This window comes from Nelusetta ayraudi, unplaced genomic scaffold, assembly GCF_046127955.1.
Source record: "Nelusetta ayraudi isolate G7.1 ecotype Tasmania unplaced genomic scaffold, CSIRO-AGI_Nayr_v1 ptg000151l, whole genome shotgun sequence".
NCBI lineage: Eukaryota > Metazoa > Chordata > Actinopteri > Tetraodontiformes > Monacanthidae > Nelusetta > Nelusetta ayraudi.
The window spans coordinates 1623652-1648096 of NW_027466201.1; the positions used below are offsets into that span (position 1 = coordinate 1623652).

At 44.0% G+C, this 24445-nt stretch overlaps 2 protein-coding genes across 4 annotated transcripts in view; both read left to right on the top strand.

Annotated features, from left to right (window-relative positions):
• The first annotated feature begins 2318 nt into the window (after positions 1–2318).
• zbtb2b (zinc finger and BTB domain containing 2b) lies at positions 2319–9870 on the top strand. Of its 3 annotated transcripts, XR_012925357.1 has the most exons (4): positions 2319–2710; positions 5448–5628; positions 6229–8449; positions 8480–9870. XR_012925357.1 is itself a non-coding variant. In XM_076013466.1 (3 exons), the coding sequence occupies exons 2-3, from the start codon at positions 5456–5458 to the stop codon at positions 7637–7639; spliced, it is 1584 nt and encodes a 527-aa protein (XP_075869581.1). In that variant the 5' UTR covers positions 2319–2710; positions 5448–5455; the 3' UTR covers positions 7640–8473. The 3 variants fall into 3 exon arrangements, 2 of the variants coding, with proteins under 2 accessions (XP_075869581.1, XP_075869582.1); XM_076013466.1 differs by lacking the exon at positions 8480–9870 and having other exon boundaries at positions 6229–8473; XM_076013467.1 differs by lacking the exons at positions 2319–2710; positions 8480–9870 and adding an exon at positions 2896–3411 and having other exon boundaries at positions 6229–8473.
• Positions 9871–10724: 854 nt separating this feature from the next.
• mthfd1l (methylenetetrahydrofolate dehydrogenase (NADP+ dependent) 1 like) overlaps positions 10725–24445 on the top strand; it is a 31834-nt gene continuing 18113 nt past the window's right edge. The window contains exons 1-19 of the mRNA XM_076013509.1: positions 10725–11264; positions 11650–11734; positions 11914–11964; positions 12071–12124; positions 12656–12780; positions 13639–13739; positions 14254–14396; positions 14708–14810; positions 14908–14963; positions 15068–15165; positions 15255–15428; positions 15601–15737; positions 16102–16148; positions 16741–16848; positions 17055–17129; positions 17625–17727; positions 19433–19509; positions 20994–21134; positions 22517–22585. Coding sequence (XP_075869624.1) covers positions 11020–11264; positions 11650–11734; positions 11914–11964; positions 12071–12124; positions 12656–12780; positions 13639–13739; positions 14254–14396; positions 14708–14810; positions 14908–14963; positions 15068–15165; positions 15255–15428; positions 15601–15737; positions 16102–16148; positions 16741–16848; positions 17055–17129; positions 17625–17727; positions 19433–19509; positions 20994–21134; positions 22517–22585 — 1992 coding nt within the window. The 5' untranslated portion in view covers positions 10725–11019. The remainder of the gene's footprint in view (positions 11265–11649; positions 11735–11913; positions 11965–12070; positions 12125–12655; positions 12781–13638; positions 13740–14253; positions 14397–14707; positions 14811–14907; positions 14964–15067; positions 15166–15254; positions 15429–15600; positions 15738–16101; positions 16149–16740; positions 16849–17054; positions 17130–17624; positions 17728–19432; positions 19510–20993; positions 21135–22516; positions 22586–24445) is intronic.

Below are 24445 nucleotides of genomic sequence, written 5' to 3' on the forward strand. Positions count from 1 at the left end.
TGTTTATCACCGCGGGCCTCCCATCCCCCCACCGGGGCCCCGGCCATGCCGGATCTGTGTTTCCCAACCGAGAGAGGAGTGACTCACCACTCCGGTTTCAAAACAAGCCACAGAGTAGGGGGGAGGGCGGCATTCTAACGTTAAAGGCGCTGTTTGAGCAGGTGTTTTCAACTCGCCACATACATTTCTCACAGAAAATGTGCGTGCATGGCTCTGTGTGTGTAAAAAAAAGAAAGAAAGAAAGAAAGAAAGAAGTTGAGCTCTGACGTCACAAGCGACCGAATAGGACGCAAGTTGCTCACCAAGATTTCACATTTTAAGCAATTTTGTGCAGACTGTGTTGTTGGTTTTGAACGCGCATTATTGCGGCAAAAATCAATTTTGAATGGAAGCCAGTCATGTGAAAGTCAAGTCTGCGTTGTTTTTGAATAATCTTCACTGGGTAACTAGATTCAAAGGACTAAACCCTTTTCAACTAACTAGTAAGAAAAAGCCTTGCATATAAGCCACTATGCAAATTTAAGGCATTTTCATAATAAAAAAAGAAAACACTTAAGCCACTCACAAACACTCAGTAAACCCCTGCTGTTGGCCTTTCAGCAGAGTAAACATGCTTTTGTTATGCCACCTCTTTGCTCCAAGAGTGCTCTCACTTAACCCAACTGTCTGCATTGTAAAAGTTCCATTTTTTTTTTAGTTAGTTATAGTCGAGTTCAGGATAGAATCAGCTCATATTTTGTTCTTTGCTGATGGAACAGAGACATCATGGTCATTAGGTCTGTATCACAGGTATTCCTGACACCTTTCACGCTTCTCATCTCATTTTACAGACAACAGGCTTTCCACTCATTCACTCCCTGCTGAGGTATGGCTCCAGCTTACTTGGGTGCTCCAGTGGACTCCCTAAGGCTTTAGTCCAACTTTATAATGATAGGTCTACTGCGATGGATATTTACACTGCAACTACATCAACCAGCTCCGTGATGACAACATCTGATGACAAAATATTGACATGACACCAAAGGTTATTTGTGGAAAAAGTCGTCCTACACCTTTGTGTTTTGGTTAAAATCTATTCTCCAAGCTCATTGCAGAAATAATGTCAATTTAGAAAATCCTGTGTGGGAATCATGACACAACACATGTAACTGAAGTCCTCTTGAGAGTATAGAATATACAGTAAGTTTTTGAGCCTATGAGAAGCAAATGCCATGAGGAGCTGGAAAAATTATTTGACTTATGTTTGAGTAACTGCAGCAGCCTCCTACTAATAGCAACAATTAAAATCATTTATTTGGATTTTTTTTAAACAGAAGCTTGGGAATATTACAATATAGGAGAGACAGATAAAGTAAAGAATGACTCACTTTAAAAAATAAAAAAAATAGTTTTGTTTCATTCCAGCAACAAAACAACATTCAGCATGTTGATTAGCATGACATGTGTAGCCATAGGGAAATTTCCCAAAGGACGGTTGGTCGAATGTATCCAGCTTCTACAAATAGATGTAAGTGTGGGCAAAAGCCTTTCCAAGAGTTACAGCGTCTTTCAATCGATATTATGTAAATACTATTTATTTACATGTGCATGGTTATAATTTATCTCTTTTGAAACACAAATAATCTTGCTCTTTAAACTGTTACAAATACTGCTACGTTGTGTGCAGCAGTATTTGTCCTATGTGTTACAACGTATTGGAGTATATCCCCTTTACGCTATCAACACAAGCAAATCAAATGATGAACTAAAATGCAAACTATTACTTAATGCCACAACAAAGCTTATTGCTGCAGTTTACAAGGTAAATACAAATACAATGTATGTAAATACAAGGTACGTTTGTAATTATACATGTATATATATATGAAAATACTATTTTCATAAATGCAGACTTTGTCTTTTATACAGTAGCACATATGGTGATGTTATCTATGTGACAGAGCCTAAAACTGAATGAGACAAGTTTGTCCTGTCGTTTTTAAATATTACTCTTTTTTTTTTTTTATTTAAATTGCTTAACTGTTGACATATACAAAAAAACGTTTGTTTGCGCCGACATGCATACTGTTTTTTGTTTGTTTATTTTTACTGGCTAGAAACGTGACTCAAGACGTGAGGCAACGTTTCGTTATTTCAGTGTTGAGAGACGTGTGAGTCAACACCTAACGTTACTTTTTAATTCCCAGTCACATTTAGGCTCTTGTGCTTGTCATATCTCGTTAACGGGAGGAGAAGCCACTAACTACTGCCGCAACGTCGCGAGTATCGGCGTCCTAAAGTTGAAACACAAAAGGCTGTCAAAAAGAACAAAAAAAAAACGAGGCGGCGGTTACACAGTGCGGGGAAATTAACGTAAACTCAACCGCCCCCTGCGCTCAACGGATTTTTTTTTTCTCTCTCCTACAACGGCAGTTTTGGGCTCCCATTTTTTTTTAAACCCACAGTCATGTGATTGTAACGTAAAACCCCTAACCGGAAAACAGCGACGGGGCGACCCTCTCCGCCGCCACAGCGAGCGAGCGCCGCTGCGTTCGCGAGCAACAGTACAAGCTAGCGCGAGCCCCAGAGAGGACGAGGCGAGTCCCCCGGTAACAAACAAACAACGGCGACGCGGCAAAGTCCACGGATTCCCAGCGGAGTGCAGCTTACACCGCTTTCCCCCTCTCCATCCCGGACCCGGACCCGGACCCGCTCTCCCGTTCGCTCGCAGGTACGGCGGCGTTTAATTGTGCTTTAGTTGTGTTGCGCTTTGGCTCGCGCCGTAAAATTGTCGCTGAGGGAAGTTAAAAGCAACGCGTTCGTGACCAGCCCCCATCCCCCTTGCGTCTCGCGCTCGCTCGCTCGCTCCCTCCCTCCCTCTCCACCGCTCCCCCGCATACGTGTGTGTATGTGTGTTGCGAGCTCGAGCTCCGCGTGCGCGCATGTCCGTTCTCTCGCGCTGCTAGCAATAGCAACCGACTCGGAGAGCAGGGGCAGCGGGCGTGCGGGCTGGCGTCCGGCTTGTGCGCGCTCGTTTTTCTACGCTTCCTGTTAAAGAAGAAGGGAGTGAAAAAAAATAAAAAATGCCACAGTGCGTTTCAGCTGTTATTTTTTTTCTTTCTCCTCAGCCGTTTTACTCTCTCAGCTCGTTTCCCTTCCTCCCCAGCACACTCTCCGCGCTGCGTCCGTATTGACTGTTTATTCTCAGAATAACAGAAATGCCCACTACGGAAGTCACAGTTCCACGTGTCTATATCTTTCTTTAGGGGCGGTGCTATATTGTGAGTTAGTATTTATCAACACATGGCAGGGTACTTTGTACTAGCGCACGACAGCAGTAGACAGCGTGAATTCACGGTAAATTGAGGCTGCCAGCCAGCGCGTGGGAGATTACCGGCGGAGTGCAGAAGCTCGATATTTATATTGAATGTGGTCAGTGGAAACCAAGTTTCTTCACGTGCGAAGTGATCCGGCCTCCGCGCTTTTCGGTTGATTCGATCTGCAGCTGGAACCTAAATAAAGAGAACCCGCGTAAAAGAAAAACATGCGTAAATTTAAGCTGCAGTCAATGGATCTTGCACTAGCACTTACTGCATATGGATCGATGAAACTGGTGATACATTGCGACTAAAATCTACTCCATTTGCTTGATAAATCAAGGAGCTTCCTCAGCCGTATACTTAGTTTATTGTACCACCAACAGAACTGTAGAAAAGGCGATACAGTGCTTAAGTATAAGTGAAACAATTCACTCCTTAAATAAACATGTTTTCTCGGCTGGTCTCTGTGGTTGTGGTATTGGGCCATGTCTCGCACTCCAAACTCCCAAAATGTTGAGTTGATGCAAGCAAGTAACACCTTTCCCTCTTGCTTCTAGAAACACCATATCTTGCGAGCGTTGAATTGTTTTTGCCATTGATTGTCTTGCGTTAATGAATTTTCTGCCGTTTCACTATCTGAAATATTTAAATTGCTCGCTCCCCTGTGTTTATACTCACTGGTGCACATATGATGGACAAATATTGGTCTTTAAAGTTAAATCAACACACGTAAGGGAAAATGTCTTTGGAGAACTTTGTTGGCAGACTGTTCTGGACGAAGGGGTTCAAGATTTTTGATGTGTATTTTTTACTTTGAGTAAATTCTACCCATTTCAATGTCAACTCTAAAATGGAACTAATTCTATATATTATATATATATATTTTTTTTTTACAAACTAAGGCTACTTGGGTGCCAAATTTCATTGGTGTTGAGGGTTGCTGCACTCTTTGCAGAGGATACGGAAACCTTGCCTTTTCCTGGAGCGCTGCAGTGCCAGCATCTTTGAACTCTGACCTCTCTGATGAAATACACATGTACAGCCCCCTTTTTCATGTGTTTTTTTTTTTAAATGGCGCAATCAATTTTAGCTTACGAGGAAAATATTGACCCCGCTGTGTTTTTTCTTTAACTTCAATCATTGCAGCTTTTTCGTCAGCTAGGTGTTGTGGGGAAAGTGTTGGATGAAGGGGATTCACCCAGCCCAGGGGCTATTGCCATTCTCTACTGGAAGGGGGTAGAACCAGTTTTCCTTGAGGAATGTGTGTCGACTGCCGTAACCCTGATCATGTGATGGCCCGGAGCCCTTGTAGTCCTTCACTGACCTCTAAGGTCAACAACATCCATCTCGCGCAAAGCTCTGCAACGTCCCTTGGGATTGAATTAGATCCATTTTGGTTTAATGAGATCCAAAAAGACGGTTGCTAAAAATGTCTCTCACTAATATTTAGCAACAAACAAAAAAAAAGAGCTGCGTATCGCCACGTTCCCCAGCACAACAGGCTTTATTAAATCGGGGGCAAAACGAAGCAAATTCGCTGTAACCATGTGTCGGAAATTGAACATTATTTTGCCATTAGCCTGCATGTTTTATCCTAACCATACTTTCCCCCCTAGAGACAGACTGACTGGAGGAATTATGTGAGAGCGCTCTTCTCGAAATTGTCAATGGGGACCGCTTTGCGTTTGTGTTCACAGCTGGTTTGAAGACTATCAGGGCAGCCTGTAGAGGGGAAAGCAGCCCTGCAACTCTCCGGCTGTCTTTGATTAAGCCCCCCGACTGTTGTCCAGAATTAATTTCGAACGAGGATATTCTTCATGCCATGCAATGCGATGATTTCGAAATGAACAAGTAGCTTCAGTTTTAATTGCTGTTGCAGAACAATCCAAATACACAAGAAGGATGTTGTTCTGCTGCCGAGACGTAAGCTCCGCCGGGGTAATTCTGTGTGACTGTGGTGCTAGACAGATTGTCACCAGCGTTTCCAAACGATTCTCCGCTGCAGCGTTGAGTAAATGTGTTGCGAGGCCAGGACGTCGGATCACCACAGCCAGCCTGACTCTCTGTGGTCAAAATAAACTCCGGTCTCCTTCCAGACAGGAAGCTCACTCCTCTGCATGTGTCTGTGTCTGCGCGCCTTTTGTGCAGGTCGAAGAATGGAGTTGGCCAACCATGGTCTTATCCTGCTGCAGCAGCTTAACTCGCAGAGGGAGTTTGGCTTCCTGTGCGACTGCACTGTGGCCATCGGAGATGTCTTCTTCAAGGCGCACAAGGCCGTCCTCGCTGCTTTCTCCAACTACTTCAGAATGCTCTTCATTCACCAGGACAGGTATGCAGCTGCACTATAAGACCTGCGCCCTTGTTTACAAGAGCAACGCCACGCTTAGATAGATTTGTTGCCACAAAAGTAGGGTTACACAACATTTATCACGCCAGTAAATGGTCAGCTGATATTTTTTTTCACTAAAATGTTCAAATCAGATGAATGGAATTAGTGATAAAATTGCGATTTTCGGCCCCAACGTTTGGCCTGCAAATGCACCTATTTAGAATTTTGTTGAGCCACACCATGAAACCAAATGAGTCAAAGATTTCATTGGCGCTGAAGACGTCATAGCTAAAGGAACACTGGGTTCTGGGTTGTTGTTGTTGTTGTTTTTTGGTTGTTTTTTTTTACATTTTCCCGCCAAAACCAAAGCTTTATTGTACAAGCTACATGTTTAGAAGGAGACAAAAACAAGCCAATAACCAATAACACACTTAAACTAATATGTCCCATATGTATAGCATATTGCACATATTGTTAGAAAACTCTGGTTAAGTGACTTTTTCATAACACAGGGCTTTTTTGAAATTAGTTGTGGCAGGAAATGACTTTTCCTCAAGGCAAAAGATGGTAAACGTGCTTTGTCCCATTGTCTGCCCCTAGTGACTGCGTGCGCCTGAAAGCTGCCGACATACAGCCCGACATCTTCAGCTACCTCCTCAACCTGATGTACACCGGCAAGCTGGCACCCCAGCTGATCGACCCCACGCGGCTGGAGCAGGGCGTCCGGTTCCTGCATGCCTACCCGCTCCTGCAGGAGGCCAGCCAGTCGGTGTATTCCCACCCCGAGCAGAGCATCAGCCTCTCCACCTCCCTCTACGGCATCCAAATTGCCGACCAGCAGGGCGCGCTCTCCGCCACACTTCCCGCCAGGCGGAAGCTCTCATCGCCGTTCGAGGCCGAGCATCTCAGCGCCGAGGGCAAGCGCCCGTCCACGCCGACCGCCGCGGCTCTGTACGAGAGCGCCATGTCGTCCAAGCTGGCGTCGACCTTCGCCGACGTCGAGGCCTCGACCAGCGGCGCCAAGCCCGCGGCTGAGGAGGCGGCGATGGAGCTGCTGGCGGCCGAGGCCTCCACGGCCAACGCCATCCTCCACGTCAAGCCCAGCATCATGAAGAGGAGTTCCTCCTTCCGGAAGCATTACACCTGTCACATGTGCAACAGCCGCTTCACCCAGCGGAGCCTGCTGAGGGAGCACCTCCTGCAGCACACGCAGGCCCTGCAACAGGCGGTGGCCGAGCCCAGCATCGCCTTCTCCCCAGTCACCATGGGGGAGCACAACGCGGCGGAGGCGGAGGGGCTCCTCAAGGAACCCAAAGCCGGCTTGAGCGCCCTGGCCTCGGCTGTGGAGATCATCAGCGACAGCGAGCAGACGCCGGTGTCGGCCACCAACTCGGACTCCCCCCGGGCGGAGGTGTCCACCTCCAGCTGGGGGATGGGCGGCTCCATCTCCCAGGGCAGCACGCCGCCGCCGTCGGACATCGCCGACATCGACAACCTGGAGAGCTCCGACATGGACAGGGAGGTGAAGCGGCGGAAGTACGAGTGCTCCACCTGCGGCCGCAAGTTCATCCAGAAGAGCCACTGGCGGGAACACATGTACATCCACACGGGCAAGCCCTTCAAGTGCAGCGCGTGCGGCAAGAGCTTCTGCCGGGCCAACCAGGCCGCCCGGCACGTGTGCCTGAACCAGGGCGCCGACACCTACACCATGGTGGACCGGCAGAGCATGGAGCTGTGCGCGGTGGGCGACGAAAGCAGCCAGATCGAGGCCATGTTCCTGGGTTCGTCCAAGCCCTACAAGTGTAACATTTGCGCCACCACGTTCTCCAGCCCCAACGAGGTGATCAAGCACTTGTGCTTCACGCAGGGGGGCCTGGTGGGCCTGCAGGCCAACGCCAGCGCGGGGATGCTGCTCCCCCACGAAGAGTTCTCCAAAGATGAAGGCTCGGACCTGTCCAACTCGGGCACCCCACTGGATCCCATAAAGACTGAGGAAATTCTTGTAGAGTAGTGCCAAAAAAACAACAACAACAACAACAAAATCAACCAACAAACAAACAAACTGTATGTGCTGTTTTTAAATTGTATTTTCTAAATTATGGTCAATAGGAAAGCTAAATATGAAGTTAGTCAGGGTATGTATGTTTGAAGTTCTCAGTCTACTTAAACATTTTGTTTCTGTTTTGTCTTTAGTACAGTATTTTTGAAATGGTTTAGCCGTTGCTTTGACAGAAGCTGTGTTCCACAGTCAAGTAAACAGCTTTTAGTTCTCTCAAAGTCAGTCCAGTATCAACAGAAAAAGCAAATGAAAATGTAAACACCTTTCATAAACTCATTAGACAATTAGAACTTGTTCATCTTTTTGGTTTATCAGTTTATTTCAGGCCGCACCACAGTGTTTTCTTTCCTCTCCCTCTCTCGCTGGGGACATTTGTGGTGAAGCCGCTCGGGCTGGCTGTGAGTAGAAAAGGAAGAGGAAGCCGAGACAGTTCCGGACCCCATAGCAGCCAGTGTGATGAGTTGCATGTGTAAGATTCGAGAAGGATTAAGAGGTGCAGCCTAGCGGCGGTTCCCTCCGGTGCTGCGCAGACCCCGTGTTCACTTCCTGGTCTCAATTAGCACTGGTGACCGCGCTCATCAGGTAGAATCTGTAGAATCCAAAGTAATGTCACACAATAGTTTTAAAGCTGTGCTCGTCTTTGAAATGGATGCTTGGTTCTGCATCCATGTCTTGTCTTGGCAAACTGAGCAAAATGTCATCTCATGACGCCGTTGTGCTTTGTTTTCAATTATCATTCGTTGCTTTTAAGTGTTTTTTTTTGTTTGTTTTTTTTAAGTTTAATGAGCTTAGTGTTCCAGTCATCCATGTGTCATGGCTTTGTGAAGCACATTTTCTCATGTTTTTCATGACAAACATTGACGTAAAGAGCAATAATCGCATTTGACATTTTTGGAGACATCTTGATGGATTCAATTTTGCTTGGATATAAATCTAAGAGCCCTCAATTTGTGCTTGACTTGCTTTTCTAATTTTGTATACAAAGCTATATTTAGAAAAATTATTTTATTTTTAAAAACAAAATATATGTATAAACAGACCTGAAAAAAAGGATGCTGTTGGGTTCAGCCAAAGCTTATGTATCCCATCATGGTTTAATGTCATTGGGGAAATTGTTTTGAAAGATGTTGAAATTTACTAAGAATGTTTCCCAATCTGAAACCCCTCCTATTGATATTGTGCAAAGGGAAAATGTTCTATTTTTTTGATGCTGTTTTTTTTTTCATTCTGTCAAAATCAGAATAGACATTGTAGTCGCAGAAGTGGCCATTTAGCGAAAGAAAGTGCAGGTTTCATGATATATAGATGTAGAGGAAGTAGAGGCTGTACGCACCACCTGTCAGTATGGAGGTCATATGAAGTCCCGTTTTAAGTATCTCCCTATACCTGACTGGCTATATGTGTCAGGGATATACATAAGATGCTATTTATTATAACTTAAAACATCAATAGTTTAATACTACAGATTACGCTCTACGTACTACTGATGACTGGAAGTAATCAACTGTAAATGTAACATGCTGAAACAGTGCCACAAGTTGAAGATCGCAGCTTGTTTGGGAGTGACGTTCGCAACCAGGCTCCTGCTCGTGAGCTTTGAAGCTTTTTGTTTCTTTTTAACTGTGAATACAACTTATCAGGAAAAAAAAATACATAAATAATATAGAGGGTTTTTTATTTTTACATATTTGAATGCAGGTATTAAAATAAAGTTTGAAAAAAAATTGTCCCATGTTATTTTTATTTCCTTGTGGAAAACAAATTCCATTCTTTTATTATTGCTTCATTGCTCCCCTTTTGATTTATTCAACTTAGTACATTACTGCAGATCAAGAGTTTTCACAAGAGAAATGCTCACAGTACAACAATAAATTAAGGTGTTCCAACTTGTTTTTAATCACCTGGTCTGACACATCAGTGAATGCCTCAACATTTACAGTGTCTTTCTCCAGTAGACTTTAGGACAGTAACAGAGCCACGTGAAAATCCATTAGATGTTTGTTGTAAATCGTGAGAAATGTAACTGATGTTGGGTTTTTGTGCCCCTCGTTTGTGTCTTCCAGCAGTTTGCTTTAACTGCCGTTCAGCTTCTTTGTTGCAATGAATCAAATTTTTGGCTAGATGGAGCTATTTTCCCATGTGCCCGCTCAGGTTAAATAAAAGGAGAATCTATCAAATTTCAAGCGACTGTTTCCATTTTTTGTGAAGTTGTCAAAATAGGCACACCTTATCAATACATACGGACAAATAAAAGAATGACAGAGCATCCATATTGATATTTACCCACTTTCTTCTACAAAAAACAGTTAATTATGAATAATAATGAATGCAACACGTGCATGCAGGCACGAAGACACAACAAAACAATACTCCATACAATAGCATAAAAAAGATGCTAAACAAAAGTGCTTCATAAATAAACATACAAATACTTGACTTTTACTTTTTCCATATAAAAACATGTTCTAAGATGTACCTGTAAATGTGTTCAGCTTAATATCTACTTTCTTCCGATATATAATTTTACGTTACAGTGTCAGACAACAGTACTGCAATGAAATGTATCGACATTAATTTGTGTATTTTACGCAGACGGAGAGACGCTTACGCCAGAAACTTCAACGCTCTCCTTGGCTGTTTTTCGACAACGCACATATCGACAATGAGCAACATCGGTCCCGGCAGTCACATATTCCAAATAGACACACATTTCGGTGTAACACCAGCACGTCTTTCGACTATTGTGCCTGTTGCTTTCAAGTGCACCTCGTTATTTGAACACTCGAAGAATGGAGCAAGTTCAGCCCTTTTCTATCATTTGCTGAACAATAAACCGCATTTGAGGTGGTCGTTTTGCTTTGGAGGAAGTAAAGTCGAAGTAAAAACGATGCAGTCTTAAAAAAACAAAAAAACAAAACATCAATATGGCAGTGCAATACTTTTACAATTTAAGTGACATTGGTACACCGGATTCTTGTAAACCAACTTTGCCGTGACAAGTAAAAGCAGAGATGAGTGACGAAGTGTAAAAGTCCTGCCACGTCCCTCGTCCCCGAGTCGTTCATCGAGCCAGCTGATTCTAATTAGCGCAATTCGACGCAACATGCTAATTAGAATCAGCTGGCAACGAAAACGTTTCTGTTTTGGGGGGCCGCGCCGACAACCGAGTCATCAAATTTCAGACCGCCACTGAAGTTACCCGCTGCTCCATCGGAGTTGAGTTATTTATTCTCTCCTTACTGTTCCTCCTTCCGAAACAAGCTACCAAACAATACCGAAGGCGAAAGAAAAGAAGAAGGACGAGTGCAGCGCCGCTGAAACACCTTTGAGGAATGGCAGCCAGGTCGTCTGCAATCCGCAATGCTTACCGCAGCCTGCGGGTTCCGACTGCCCGGGTTGGTAGCCGGCTCGCTGGCTTGTCGCCGAGATGCCATCCGGTGAGTCCTGCCAACAACCGAATGGTCCTGCGATGGGCGAGCTCCACTACGAGCGGCACGAGCACCAACCCGAACTTCAAAGTCAACTTGGGCGAGCGGTCCCAAAAGGATGGTGGTCTTGAATGCGGCGCCTCAGTAAGGTAAGTGAACTAAGACGGGGGCCGGTTAATTTTTGTGACCACTCATTCATAAACAACCACCAGTCATGTTTTATTCTTTTAATTTAGTTGTTTTTCGGTTTTGATTGTTCTGGGCGGAAACAAGTACTTTTTTTTTTACAAAGAGATGCGCGATCTTTGGCGCTCTTTACTTCCGGTTTCGGCGATGGCTCGCCGCCAGTTGTGCACGTGTGGCTGCTGTAACTGGTGGGACCCTCGACCAGCTGATGTAACGCCACCAAAATGCCAAAAGTGGACGTTTTCAGTTTTAAAAATATGCCCAATGCAAGTAGAATGAATGAATGAATGTGGTTTGGATCATACGTCGTTTTAAACATGTCTAAACATGTATATTTTCCTTTTACAGTGAAGTTGTTCAGAGCACCAAAGAGGCAGTAGTTGCTCTGCAGAGAGGAAATGCAGCCATCCAACCGTTGTTGGCCATTATACAGGTATTTGTGGCAAAATGCAAAGCACTAACATTTGTTTTTCTGCTACCCCCCCTTTCAAGCAAAACGACAAGGAAACCTTGCTGATTTCAGTCCATCTTAAATAAATATTCACAAACAAATTCTTTTATTACTTCTGTCTTTTCCTTACGGAGCTCTTGATTATCCTTTTTTTTCTCAAGATTGGGGAGGACGACGGCCTATTGGAGATCAATAGGAAGTTGGCTGGAAGGGTTAGGAACTGTTTTATTTGACTTTTTTTCTGGATCTCGAGGTGTTTCTCTTTTACGCTCTCCTTTTTCAGCGCAACGTTGTTCTTTCTGGTCTTTGCGTCGACAGGTCGGCTTAAACGTTGCTCAGATTTGCCTGTCAAAGGAGTGCAGTGAAGATGAAGTAAGTGAAGCGAACTAGCTCATTTTCTCTTCCGCGTCTACACCGTCGCTGTTAAGCAAGTCGTCACATGATAAGACATTCCCCGGGCCTGTTTGTCAACGCAGCGTGCAATTTGGTGATTAGCGGATTGGCAGGTTTCGTGTCATCAGAACCCCGCTAAGAGTCATTGCAAACCTATCAAGCTTTTCTAAATCTCAATTCCCATCTCAATTCAAACCCTTTCTTCAGCTCAAGTTTCATGAAATGATGTTATAGTTGTTTGACTTTGCAAAAACTATTATGCAGCCTTGTAAGTCTTGGGTCAGTGTGTGTCAGCACATGATTTTCAGTGAGCAGTTGTTGATTTACATCAAAATTGCTGGCCTAACGGCCTCCACACTGCCTGTGCTTTGTGCTTGCATATACATGTCCTGCCTTTTTGCTAAAAGCCATCCAGTCCCATAGCTTTGCAAACTAATTCTGCTTTTCTTAAAAATGTGACTTTACAGTGGGCTGAATTGGTTCTAATGTTTTTATTTGGTATGTATATAGATTATAGAGGAAGTGCTGAAGTTGAACGAAGATCCCAGGGTGCATGGCGTCTACCTTCACCTTCCCCCTGCTTGCCTCACCAGTCGAGTCCTCAACACTATCAAGCCTGAGAAGGACGTAGATGGGTATGAACGAAAATGCACGAGCCATCTTCAGCTGCACACTTTGTTGTCCTCACTGTTTTGAATTGTGATTTGTTGTCTTTCTCAATGAACTTGTATGCACTGTAGCAGTGGCTTTACTTGTGAGCCTCGTGTGGAGACGTGGTGGTGTAGCAGTCACACAGAGGAAATAAATGCTCCATTTGATTTAAATCAGAAAGGGTTGCTAAGAATTAAGGTTGTGTAAAAGTGGAGTAAGTGGTGTCAGCAGACTTGCAAATAAGGATATTAGCAAGGCCCCCTTTGTGATCATCTCAAATTGGAATGATGGGTCAAGCAAAGAAGCGCAATCTACTCTTTTATATATAATAATTAAAAAAAAACAAATGTATGAAAAATAGCAGCGACACGTCCATGAAAATTTCCCTTATTTTTGTGAAAAATACAACTTTGTCTCGCGTTCTTTTTATTAAGTGGACGGACACCCATTTATCAATCTTTAGCAGTTATTTGTTCAGTTAATCTTGCACAGTCGTAACTTAATAAAGCCAATGGGTTATGATTTATCAGGATCTAGTGATTGGAAAGCATTTTACAACTCAATATTGATATGTCAATATTAATATCCTGCCTGCCACTACGCCACTCTGCACACATTGATCAATAAATTAATTTTATAAAGGTCACTATGATGATTCACGTTTGTCAGCTGTGAGGCATTACATCATTACATAATTTTATGTCATCAAATACCCTCAATAGATCTACTTTGTGGGTTACTGTACATAAAGCCAACAAGTGGTTTTCTTCTTGTGTATGCATTGTATTTACCCACACACAATCACATTTCTCGTGTATCTGTTGTCTTTATCGTTGTTGCAGGGTATCTGATTTAAACATTGGCCGCCTGGTACGAGGTGACAGGTCCACAGGCTTTGTGCCGCCGCTGTCGAGTGCAGTCCTGGATCTGTTGGAGAAACACGGTGAGCTGGTGGAGAGATTAGTTATGTGTAGATGCTAAACCAAATCAAAAAGACAATTTAACTTGCAATTGGTTTACGGTCTATATAAATGCAGTGAAAGATCTGTGCATGCATCTTCAGCATTAAGCTGTAATTGACCTCTCAAAGCTGCTGCGACATTAACACAGGTGTAGCTGATTATGTAATCAGTATTTCTTATTGGGAACCAACTCCTATTTTAGTACTAATTTAGTTCTGTAATTTTCTAGCCCTGACAGCATTCCATTCCCATAATAATAGAATGTTGATCATAATGGACAAAATCTTTCTCAGTACAAAAAATAAACTAAAGCATCTTTCACAAATGGTGTCGTGACACAAGCATGTTTGTTTACATACTATGAACTTGGTGTGTCGCAGAAATACAATGCTTTGCTCAATTAAAGCCGAAAGGGACATTGTGTTGAGTGACTGATTAGGAGCTCCTCCATATAGTCAGTTTAGGGGGTGAAATCCATGCCATTGTCTCCTACAGATGTGCCTTTGGAAAGGAAAGTTGTCCTGCTGGTAGATGGAGACGACGGAGGACCCCTCGGAGTGACCCTGCAGTGCCTGATCGAAAGAAGCGGAATGGTCGCCCTAAAGAGTAACTGGACTTCCAGCAACCTGAAGAGTCAGGTGTGTGTGTGGTTAATTTCAGATTTGTAGAGGTTGAGGGTGTTTTCTAGTTTTTTAAAACTGGATGAAGGTTTTGCCAAACAGTTATAACAGGATCTGCAAGTTTGTAGGTTTCTTGTTTGTCTTGGCTGCTATATGCATATTTAGTATTTCGTCAGCTGACCACAAGGTGGCAGTCTCGAGTTGTGAAGTCAGCCCTTGGACTTCAAATTAATGTAGTTCTGCGAATGAAAAAGCTTTTCTTTTTCTTCGTTTTGATGCACATTTAAAAAAAAAAAAAAAACTTTTTCATTTCCTCTTTTGCAATGCAGGCTGATGCTGTGGTCCTGCTGGAGGCAGGGAATCTGGACGTCCCCTCATCTTGGCTGAAACCAGGAGCGGTTGTCATCCGCTGCGAGCCCAACCTGGACACAGGTGTTGCTCTACGTTTATTTTATTTTTCTTCTTCATGGGATTTAGAACTCAGTGAAAAGCTTGTGCAATAGTTCAGCAATGCATGTTTTTTTTCTAGCTGAGATGTCCTCAGAGTCTGGCTTGGAATACCTGACGGCAGCCTACAGGATAAAGGTGGGTCTATAATTCCGTCTGATTTGGTGCCAGTGCTGCAGCAGATGTCTTGCACCTCTTGATCCTTGCCTTAATATCCCGTGCGGTCTATTTCTCACCTGAAGAGCGTGGTGGACAGCTGCAGCCGGTGGCTCCAGGAGCAGCAGTACCAAGCCTGGACTCTGCGGAGCCTCAGCCTGCAGCCCTTGACTCCTGTGCCGAGGTAACAACGCTTTATATTCTTTCACGATGTGAGTTTTCCAAAAACAATTGCCTCCTAACCTCTGCGTCCTGTTCCTGGGTTTGCGTCAGCGACATCGAGATCTCCAGAGCTCAGACCCCCAAACCAGTGGAGCGGCTGGCTGAGGAGATCGGCCTGCTGCCGGAGGAGCTGGAGGCCTACGGCAAGAGCAAAGCCAAGGTCCGACTCTCCCTGCTGGACCGTCTCCGCACGCAGCCTGATGGGAAATATGTCCTGGTTGCTGGGTGAGTGTCATTTATGAGCTAACTGAATTTTTATGGGTACCCTGTTCCCCTAAATTCCCCCACACTGGGCAAATGTATGTAAAGCAAGGACCTGCTTCAGCTCCCCTGCAACAGATGACACCAATTACACCAAATATTCCATTTAGAAAGTTGTGCTTCTTTGTGAATGCAGTATAACGCCCACTCCTCTGGGCGAGGGTAAAAGCACCGTGACCATTGGCCTGGTCCAGGCCCTGTCCGCCCACCTGAAGCTCAACTCCTTCGCCTGCCTCAGGCAACCTTCCCAGGGACCCACCTTTGGGGTTAAAGGTCAGCAGTAAACTTTCTTTAACTTCTCCCTGACCTGGATGTTTGTCTTTTATTTGACGTCAAAACATGTCAACACAGTCGTTCGGAAAACGACCTCTCTGAAGCTTTTGTTTTGAAAGAGGAGGACGATTTGAACGTTCGCAAGTGGTTTGTTTTCACTGGACTGCAGCGCTGCCAAATTCTTCATGGAAGCTTTGTCTTGATTTCACTGTCATTGAAAGCACACTGCAACAGCTTGGCAGCCAGGCAATATTAGTTTGGCGTTAAGTCGTCTTTGTAGGTGTGAGAGTGTGTTTTTTTTTATTACCCCACTCTGAATCGTTGAAGCCTCTATCTGATTGCGCTACCTCCTCGTGGTCTCTAGGGGGAGCCGCTGGCGGAGGCTACGCTCAGGTCATCCCCATGGAGGAGGTAAGACACACAGACGCTCCGAGCGCCTCATAGCGGGACTGACGCAGGCTTCAAAGGGTGCAGAAACCTAGAAAACGGAGATGTGTTTGCGCACAGCGCTCCTGGAGACGAGGCATAATATTGCCTTTGACCAAGTGCAGTACGGATAGAAGTGGAGGAAGAAAGTAGACGCCGCTTCTTGTACTTTTAGCCCTGATCACTCATCAATGTTTTGTTGGCTTTACATTTGGGGACAAACAATTGATGGCTCTAAAAGTTGCTGTCAAGCCACTTGCACAGTTGGAAATTACACCATTTCTCTTGACCACCCTTAAAAGAACTTAACTGATTTGATTTGATTTTGATTTGTTTTTTTGTGGTAATTTTTTCGTTTAATCTTGGTTTTTAAGTTTTATACTGATCATCCTTTGTGGGTTTTGTGAATTATCTATTAAGTATTATTTGATTTTAAACGCCAAAGAAAAACTAGACAACAGAATTAATAGAAACCAGATATTTGTCAGGATCAGCCCGACTGACACCCCAACAAAATCTCTCAAACTTAATGTAACTAAAATTCTAAACCCGCTACAATGTGCTTTTGTTTTTGTAGTTTAACCTGCATCTGACTGGTGACATCCACGCCATCACAGCAGCCAATAACCTGGTGGCGGCAGCCATCGATGCCCGCATGCTCCATGAAGCAACACAGTCTGACAAGGTGAGACTAGAAATTGTGTGGGGTGAATATTGCCAACATTTGGCCGTGGTTTAATTGCGCGCAAGTCGGTCAACTTCGCCTAGTGTGCTTATTACAATGTTATTATTTGATTATGTTCAATTCTTGCTGGAAAGTCAGTCATGTCGCCGCTATACTGCACACAGTCATGCATTTTGACTGTACTGTTATCTGACGCTCTCTCACAGGCCCTGTTCAACAGACTCGTCCCCTCGGTCAACAGGATCAGAAAATTCTCACCCATCCAAATTTCCAGGTTGAAGGTAACTGTAAACATGCAAGCACCTGAGTCAATATTGTTCTTGCACGAATAAATCTGTTGTCCACTAGAGGACCTCGGTGAGCAGAGAAATTCCACTCCTCTGGTGCAAGCCATGGCAGCTAAAAGCTTTTTGACTGTGCTCTGGGGTGAAAAGTTAAAATGGCAATAAAGTATTTATTGGTCTTAATGGATTAAGTAGGAGGTTTTAATGAAAAAGGTAGTTTTCAAGAAAAGCATTGCCCAACAAGGACTAAGCTGATTTGGTTTGCTTGTAGTTGTTTAGTCTGGATTGTTTTCACTTTATGACTGATGCTCTACCCAGTGAAAAATATATGTATTTTGTTATTAAATGAAATGTATTTGCATATAGTCATAACAAATGATGAACTACAACTTGGCTAACCAATGATTGGTTTAAAATTCCATTTCAAGCCCCCCTCCAGCCTCTCTCACCCACCATAAAACAAAATCTCCTGTCGGTTGTGTGTGTTTCCAGCGTCTGGGGATCAGCAGAACAGATCCAGCTTCTCTGACACCGCAGGAAGTCAGCAAGTTTGTCCGCCTTGATATCGACCCCGCCAAGATCACCTGGCAGAGAGGTATGTCAACGATGCACAGTGTGGCTCTCCCAACTCTGCACCACTGCCGACATCTAACAACACACAAACGCATCACGAGCGTCTGTGCCCTCGTCGTCGTGTCGCAGCGCAATGAAAACAACTAATAATTGCTGCCTTGTTTTGTCAGCTGCGCTAAATCATCTGATTCAGTTGATGTCACGCTAGCTTGGATTCTCCATTTCAAAACCCATTAGGAGGTACTTGCGAGGTGGCTGCATGTCCTGAATCATGTCATGACTATCACACAAATCCACTTAATGGGAAATGAGCTGTGGCATTCATCTCACCACAAATAGCAGCTTTTAAATGGATACTTAAGGTCATATGTGCACAATTGTTACCAGGTTTGAACGGTTCCTATTAGCGATGTTAACAATTAATCGAGTATCGTTGAAATGGCATGTGAAAAATCCCCGCTGATCAATTAATTGTTAATCGATGAGGTCAATCAACTAATGATTAATGAATTAATCGATAATTTGCATCCCTAGTTTGAACTGTCGCTATTGGGGAGATTAACAATTAATCAATTATCAATTAACTGTCCATTAAGAATTTAATCGATTAAATGAGTCAAAATTAAACATTTTTTACTTGGTTAGTTACTATTTTAACAGTGCAGTGGCAACATTATTCACAGATTAAATAATGTGTTCCTTACACATTTTTCAGTATGAAATTTAGGCTCTCAGTTGATTGGCCGTGTCGATTGATTAACGATTAATTGATGAGTTTTCCTAACGATTAATGAATTAATCAATACTTCCTATATAATATCAATTTTCAAATCATTATTTTGATCGCACCGCACCAATGATTAACCTGCCAAAAAAGAATCGAGTACATGCATATATGGGGGTGTTGCCATTAACCTGCGAGACGGAGCGGTGCCCTTTGTTGCATCACAATCGTGCATTTTCCGCATTTTTTTTGGGGGGCCTATCTAGTATTTCCTCATTATGCCCAGTCCCTCTGACCCCTGCGCTTGCACTGAGTCATATTAGGAGGGGTAATGGCTACCTCAGCGGCGGGCGTGTTTGTTTGAAGTTGTCAGTGAGAACAACCAGCCGGGTGCTGCTTTGACCGACGAGGCGTTTACTCTAGTGGCTCCAGAGGGCATTCCGAAGACGAACTGCGCACATCAAAAGCAATGCGACTGTGCGCCCGCGTCCTACTGGAGCGAAAACATTTTCCCACTGGCCTCAGTCCAAAGCTAACAGAAACGTTGTAGGTTTCTGTTTTTTTTTTTTTTTTTGCTCATTTCCGTGGTTTCCCTGATGATTGTAACAACGTTGTTTGCCACAAAATTACCAATCGTAAACATTGTTACGAGGAGGAACAGGCAAAAGGAAACTGCTGCAACCACTTGTTTGGGTTTATATGCTTTTAAAAATTGTGCTTGTCTACAGTTGGATTCTTGTACAGTATCGTTGAAGATTATGTCGTTTGAATCCAGCTTCTATTTCTACGTAAAGGACTCCGATTACTTGATTATGGAAAAAATGTATATATTATGTATGTAGCCATCTGTTTTTGGGCTCCTGAGAAAACACTCGGGCCTTAACTTCCTGCAAACACAGATGTTTAGCTTTTTTCATCTACATCTTTGGCAAGGAAGACGGTGGATTTCCATTATTTAAAAAGTGGAAGTGTGCTTATTAAAAGTAAACTTTTCTTTCCGTAGTTGTTGACACCAATGACCGTTTCTTGAGGAAGATCACAGTGGGACAAGCCAGCACCGAGAAAGGACAGATCAGAGAGGTACGTGGCGGTCGGTCCCACAGCAGCCACCCCGCTTTGAAAAGTCTTCACGCACTGGAAGTGGTTCCTTCCTTGCGCTGCGCATTGACACTTTGAATGACGTTGGATGCGTCTCGCTTGATCCTCGAGTCAAGCACTTCTACGCGCACTACTTTGCGAAACGTTTCCCAATCGCGCCACAGCTGCTGCGGCCAAGTTCGCCCCGACGGCTGGCCGTATCGATGACGGCTAAATGAAATCCCGCAAATAAACACTTGACGGCAATGGGAAGTGAGCGGCCCTAAGTGAAAGCAAATGTTTGAAAGAGAAGTGACACACCCATCGCCTTTCTACGACACACACACACACACACTGAGCAGTCTAACATATGCTTGCATTTACCGCCATCAGTCCTTCCCTCTCCTCTGTCTTCCACCTCCCTCCACTGTTACGCCTGAGCCCCTCGGGCTTATTGGGGGGGGGGGGGGGGGAGAGGGGGAGAGAGAGAGATGCTCCGCTGTGGATGGATGTGCTGTTAGGACGCTTTTCTTGACTGACTTTGTTAGAGAGGTGTGTTGGAATGATCATGAAAACGTGTCGGCTGTACGCTTCTCCGAGGGGAGCTGGGCGCATTTTGCCCTCTGTTTAGAGCAGGGGTGGGCAAACTACGGCCCGAGGACCACATGCGGCCCATTTTGCCCTCTGTTTAGAGCAGGGGTAGGCAAACTACGGCCCGAGGACCACATGCGGCCCATTGAGCTTTTTAATCCGGCCCACCAAACTTGAAGAAATTATATTGATAGTCAGTAAGTCGTAAATTAGCTGTGTTTCATCCATTTTACAGTGTTTTAAGAGTCTTTTCAATAAAGAGCTAAATTCTGTTGGGCTGCAAAGAATTTTTCCCTCCTATGAGGTGGGTCACCAAAACACTTCATCCATCTGCTCCTGCTCCGACCGCCTCTGTCAAGTTTTAGAACTCATTGTGGCCCTAACCAGTCAAAAAGTTTGCCCATGCCTGGTTTAGAGCCTCCTGCAAAAATGTTTGGTTTCAGCGTTCTGTAAAAACCAAGAACAGACTGGTAAAAAGACTTTCTTGCCCTGACGTTCTCATCATTATCATCCCGTTTATTTTCATCGCCTGCGAACTGGTCGGCCTTTTAAAAACTAGACGATGCCCGTTCGATGACGTGGGCCGGCGTGTTGATGCGTTGGCCTTCTCTCATTCACAGTTGCAAAACTTCATTTCACAACCGACCAGCCGGGGATTGTCCTCGCGGTCGTCTCTGCTACAAACTCTTACACAATTTCACACAATAACAACCATGAAACGACGGAACCTCGGCTTATTTATTTCATGGGCGGCGAGCGAATACACAAGTTGGAAGGGGCCCCGTCCGAGGGCTAATTTCATTTGCTGCCCTTGTGGTTTATATTGTGTGCAATCCCCCCCCCCCCCCCACCTCCTTGGGTTTTTCGTTTTTTTTCCCCCCTTTTGTCCTCTCCAGACTGGCTTCGACATTGCGGTGGCCAGCGAGATCATGGCTATCCTGGCTCTGGCCGACAGCCTGGACGACATGAGGAGCAGGCTGGCCCGCATGGTGGTGGGGACGAGTCGCTCCGGCCAGCCCGTCACCGCCGAGGACCTGGTGTGTGTTTCCCTCTGCGGTTTTGTTGTTTAGACACTGTGGGAGTTTGGAAATTATATCATCTCTCCTCTTGCAACATTTCTCTGTGTGTGTTTGTGTGTGTGGCAGGGGGAGTTTCCCCCCCAGCCCAGAGACTGGCCGCAAGCAATCGCCAGATCTAATTTGTTCATTTGAAAACTCATTCAGGAAATCCAGCAAATGGTGAAATCACAAGTGAGAAAGCGTTTCGTCGAGCAGCTGCATGTCTCGAATTAAAAAAATACCGTCGAGAAATGAAGAAAATGGGCAAATGCACAGAGGTGCGGTGCCGCAGAAAGAATGAGGCGGCTTGGGGATAAAATTTTACATTTAGTGAAGCAATAGACCCTTCCAGGAAGGGAAGTCTAGTTTTTGATGGTGTGATGCCAATTGATTTTAAATGAAGCAGCAAAGTATTGAATGTTGACTTAGGGTTGAGATGGATTCTTGCTGATACATTTATTAACGCACTGTATTTATTTACTTTGCCCTAGTTCATGGTTTATTAGGTTCTTTTGAAGGATTTTTTTAGATGGCTGGTGATTTGCCTTTGACGCATCTATGAAGCTGCGTTCATCTGTCTTTAAGTTGGGATGTTAACATGTTAATCGATTAATTGTCGATTCAATTAATTTAGTTGCAATTAATTGAACATTTTTCACACAAATAGTTAATATCATTATAACAGTATAGTGGCAGGAAAGAGCAATTCACCTGTAGATACTGTGATGGTCATAATATACCTAGAATAAGTTACTTTTTCACAACTTTTTAGAAGTCAACTTAGCCATAGGATAAATGTTTCAGGTGTTTTTACTGTTCTCAAATGTTAAAAATGGGTTGCATTGGACCCTCAACATTATTTATTTTAGGGTTGAACAATGTGTTCCTTACACTTTTCATTGTGAAATTTAGGTTCTCAGGAAAAATTGCAGCTTATCAATTAATCGATCGATAAGGTCAGTCAACTAACGATTAATGAATTAATCTATCATTTGCATCCCTAGTCTGAACATCTAAATGTAAACCTCACCTCATGCTTAGCTGTGTATTCAAGTGCCTTCACACTTCTGAGCAGGCATTTTTTTTAATGTATTTTTTTCGTCCTTTTTCGCGGGAGTGGAGCTTTTGTTGGCAACGCTGCAGCCGAGACGGAAAGAAAAGAGACCTGCAACTGAACCGTGGCGCCATTTATCATCTTTAGCACAAAGCCATTTGACCGCTCTTTAGAAAAATATCAGTTGTTTGGATTAGATGAGGTTACGTCTTGGTCTGGGCCTCGATCAACTGTTTCATGCATTTCGCATTATGGCCCTCATCTTTCATTCTTCTTCCCCGCCTCTTTTTTTCTCTCTCTCTCTCAGGGTGTGAGCGGCGCGCTGGCTGTGCTGATGAAAGATGCCATCAAACCCACGCTGATGCAGACCCTCGAGGTGAGGCGGACGCGGCGAGACAGTCGGTGCTTGCGATAAAGACAAAGTTTCTGCCTGTAGGATGAACCCGTTTTAGAAACGCTGGGTAACGTTGGAAGTCAGGAAAGAAAGAAACGGATGTTAATTATTGTTCAGATCCTACCCACCCTACCCCACCCCTGAAAAGATCAGCTCTGCAGGAAACACAATATATAGCCCTGTGTTTACACTGTCCGAGTGTTGCTGCTCACCAGAGAGGTTTTGACATCACAAGAGGCTGATTGCTGGAATGTGCTTTGGCACACTCTTTGTGACCAGTGAAATGGCTTTTGGCGGAAGTTCATTTCTGGGAGCAGATGCATAAAAGCACAGCATTGTAACTCCCATCTTTCAAATAATTCTTATCTCCTACAACACTAGCGTTCGAGGAATTATTCAGATTTTGCTAGCTAGTTGTATTTTTTTTCTTTCCAGTATCATTTACTCCTTGTTTGTGGTCAGTTTGTTGCATAAAGTCTGATGACTTGTTTTTTTTTTTTTTGTGTGGGTAAAGTAAACGGACTGGGATTAGAGGGGACGCAGCCAAACCAGCGCAGCGGCGCTTTTAGCCAATGCATCGCTGTGTGAAAGTGTTTCCTGTGGGATTCTTGCATTACTGGTCGGGGGTGATGGTGGAGGGGCCGGACTGGCTTTTTGCGTCTGAATGTGCCTCTGGAGCTTTATGATTTTCCATCCAGCTTGACCCTGTGCCCCCCTCCATTTCTTTTTCTTTTTGCCTGCCTCTTTTCTAATTGTGTGGCCTGAATACATGAGAATGGGGCTGGGCTGGGAGAAGTCGCAGCACGAGAGCAAAGGAGATAGTTTTTAAACCCTCCCGCTGTGGACGTGTTTTGTGAAGGAACCTCTGCGCGTGTGTGTGTGTGCGTGCGCGCGCGTTTTAGTTAAACATCCTGTCCGCACCAGTGAACCAACAACACGCATCTTTCCCAGGGACCTGGCCGAAGCGCACGCCGCTCAGGTTTTAAGCGCGCTATTTTGCACAGTGCCGGCAAGCAGCTGGTGCGCTCGATAGCGCGCCAGAGATGCGCCAGAGCAGGAAGTAGTGAATGTGATCTGCGTCTTCCTGTTTTTGTTCGTCGCCCATCCTCGTTGACACACTTCTCGTCTGTTTCCTCCATCATCGCCTTTTTCTGTGGCGTTTTAGGTCCCCTTGCCTGTTCCCACACGGAGGTGGCAAAAGTATGCACATTTGGCACTTAAGTAAAAGTAAAATACACTTTTGTAAAAATTAAAAAATACAATAAAAACTCTGGTAAAAGAAAGTAAAGGTAAGAAAGTACAGGCTCTGAGGTATACTCAAGTTAGTTAGTTGGTTAGTTTTTTTTTTGTCATTAAGGAAACAATAGATTTGTGATTATTTTGCAAAAAAATGAAACATTTGTGGCAGAGTAATCTGCACTGAACTGACCACAGTACTTTCATGAGGATCTGGATGTATTTTAACAGCATTAGTACTCTCAATACTGTTTTTGTTTTCTTTTTCAAGAGCAGCGCAACCAAACTGTAATGAGTTATAGTTATGACCTGTCAGCCATGATTGAATGTTTACACTTTTAATGATAACAGTGTTATATTTTGACAATGTTATATTGTTACATTTATATTTTTCTCTTTACTGAAAACGTACTGAACAGTGAAGTAATCTCCCTGTAAAATATGATCCACTTTTATTTTTAATTACATAACAGCATATTTCATATAGCTCCACTTCATCAATTAAATTTGAATAGTCAGTGAATAAATGAACAAAAATACAATCGTATGTTAACTAGCATTTTTTCCAATGTAAGACGTAGAAAGTGCTGATATTTTTGTACAAAT